Here is a 1,866-nt window from a genome sequence, read left to right on the forward strand (position 1 = left end):
CGGCCCCTCCCACCGGGCTCAGTGCGGCCCCTCCGCCCGGCAGCGCTCCCAGGTGCAGGGGCCTCTGGTCCATCCTCTGCGGGCCGCCAGGCTCCGCTCCTGGGCCAGGGTACTGGGCAGGAGGCGGGCGGCTGGGGTGCTCGCGCTCCCCGACCCCCACAACCCGGGGACTGGGACCGGGATTGCCGCTCCTCCAGCCGTGGCGCCTGCTCCGCCCCCACCGGGGCGGAGGGCGGGGCGCGCTCAGGAGGCGGGTCGGGCCGACTGTGCTGGTGACCTCGGCCAGAGCTCCACTGCGCCACCTCGTGGGCCTCTGGGCGCAGAGCTTCATCCTTTCATGCAACAAGGGTTCTTTGATGCTGAAGTGATAAACCCCCAAGATTCAAAGACATTCTAAGGAGAGGCTCTGATCCTGAGGGTCGCCCCCCCATGCAGTGTCCAGGGCCCCGCGTGCATTCCCGGCTCAGGGCCGGGCCGCAGCCAGGCCACCTACCCGCAGGGAAGGCTCCTCTGCGAGGAGGGGCACAGAGGCCACAGCTCCTACAGGCGACTCGGGGAGCCGCACCCCAGGAAGGGCCCCGGGACACACCGCTGCCCCAGCTCCCACCAGGAAAGCAGAGGCGGAGGCCCGGCTGGGAGATAAACTCTCCCAGAGAAAAAGGTAAGTAAGTGGACAACAGGCAAGAAGAGACCAGAAGACAGGTCAGCGGGGCAGCAGGTGAGCAGAGAGGAGGCCAACGTGCCCCCCGGAATCCTGCCAGGCTGTCCCCAACACGCAGAAGAAAGACCGCAAGCGGTCAGATGCTCACGGCACCCGCTCTCAGAAGCCGTGGGAGGACACGGGGCCAGCAGTACGATCCACTCGGGAGAGGCGAGGGGCCCAGCGGGACAGGAAAGGAGACACGAGACATGGGAGCACACGGGCACACAGCCCCAGAGGACGTCCTCACGGAGACATGACGGGCAGGCCCGCGCCCACGACGAGCCTGCCATCCAGGCACAGGGAGGCCGCACAGCGTCCCCTCCAAGAAGCCACGAGCCGGCCCGTGCAGGGAGACGCTGCAGGGCCCTCGGGGCGGTGGGCCGAGGCACCCAGCGGCCCCGCCCCTCAGCCTGTGCGCCTCACCTAACCCTCCAGCCGGTTCCTCCCGAGGCGTCCCAGCAAACACAGGCACTGAGCACGGGGGAGCCCACGAGCAGAGGGAGGCCCAGCAGGCGCCGGGAGGCCGGGCAGCGAAGGATACGCGGGGTGCCCTCTGGGCGGCACACCAGGTAGAGGCAGGCGGCCACCACGTGCGCCGTCCTCCGGCCCCGGGTCAGGTGCTTGCTCACGGCCATCTTGAAGAAGTTGAACGCGGTGTCCAGGCAGTGCTGGTTCAGCTGCAGCTGGTTCCCCAGGTGGTGGATCTGACGCCTCCCTAGGACACAACACGACACGTTACCGCGGATCCCAGCAGGCGAGCCGGCGGCTCGTTAACACTGTCAGCGTCGGTGACTGCCTCGGCAACCTAAGGCAGAAGAGTCGAGGTCTACCCGTTTCCTTTCACGCTCTGCAAAACGTCCCGTTTTCACAGGGGTTCCAGTAAAATCACACGTGTGGGCGCGCAGTGCGAGTTCCCTGCAGCGCCACGTGCCCCGAGGCGCCCTCCTCCAGGGTGGAGTGGGTCAGGTCAGCCCGGGAGCAGAGCCCTTCCCAAGGCCCCTCGCTCAGTGAGTCTGGGAAGGGCTGCGGGTAAGCCGGCCGCCTGGCGCTGAACACTGACCATGGGCCCCGAGTGCACACGCTCCACCGCAAAGGCCCCTCCCGTGCCTGAGCGCCCAGGCCCTGCCGCCCGTGCCCACCCAGCCTTCCCCACGGGCTCCACA

The 1,866-nt window shown here is 68.5% G+C and overlaps 1 protein-coding gene across 1 annotated transcript in view; it reads right to left on the reverse strand.

Annotated features, from left to right (window-relative positions):
* Window positions 1-1,866, reverse strand: part of BRF1 (BRF1, RNA polymerase III transcription initiation factor 90 kDa subunit) — a 51,062-nt gene that overhangs the window by 32,001 nt on the left and 17,195 nt on the right. The window contains exon 3 of the mRNA XM_010835228.1: window positions 1,245-1,418. Coding sequence (XP_010833530.1) covers window positions 1,245-1,338 — 94 coding nt within the window. The 5' untranslated portion in view covers window positions 1,339-1,418. The remainder of the gene's footprint in view (window positions 1-1,244; window positions 1,419-1,866) is intronic.

The sequence above is a fragment of the Bison bison genome, unplaced genomic scaffold, assembly GCF_000754665.1.
Source record: "Bison bison bison isolate TAMUID 2011002044 unplaced genomic scaffold, Bison_UMD1.0 scf7180017845494, whole genome shotgun sequence".
NCBI lineage: Eukaryota > Metazoa > Chordata > Mammalia > Artiodactyla > Bovidae > Bison > Bison bison.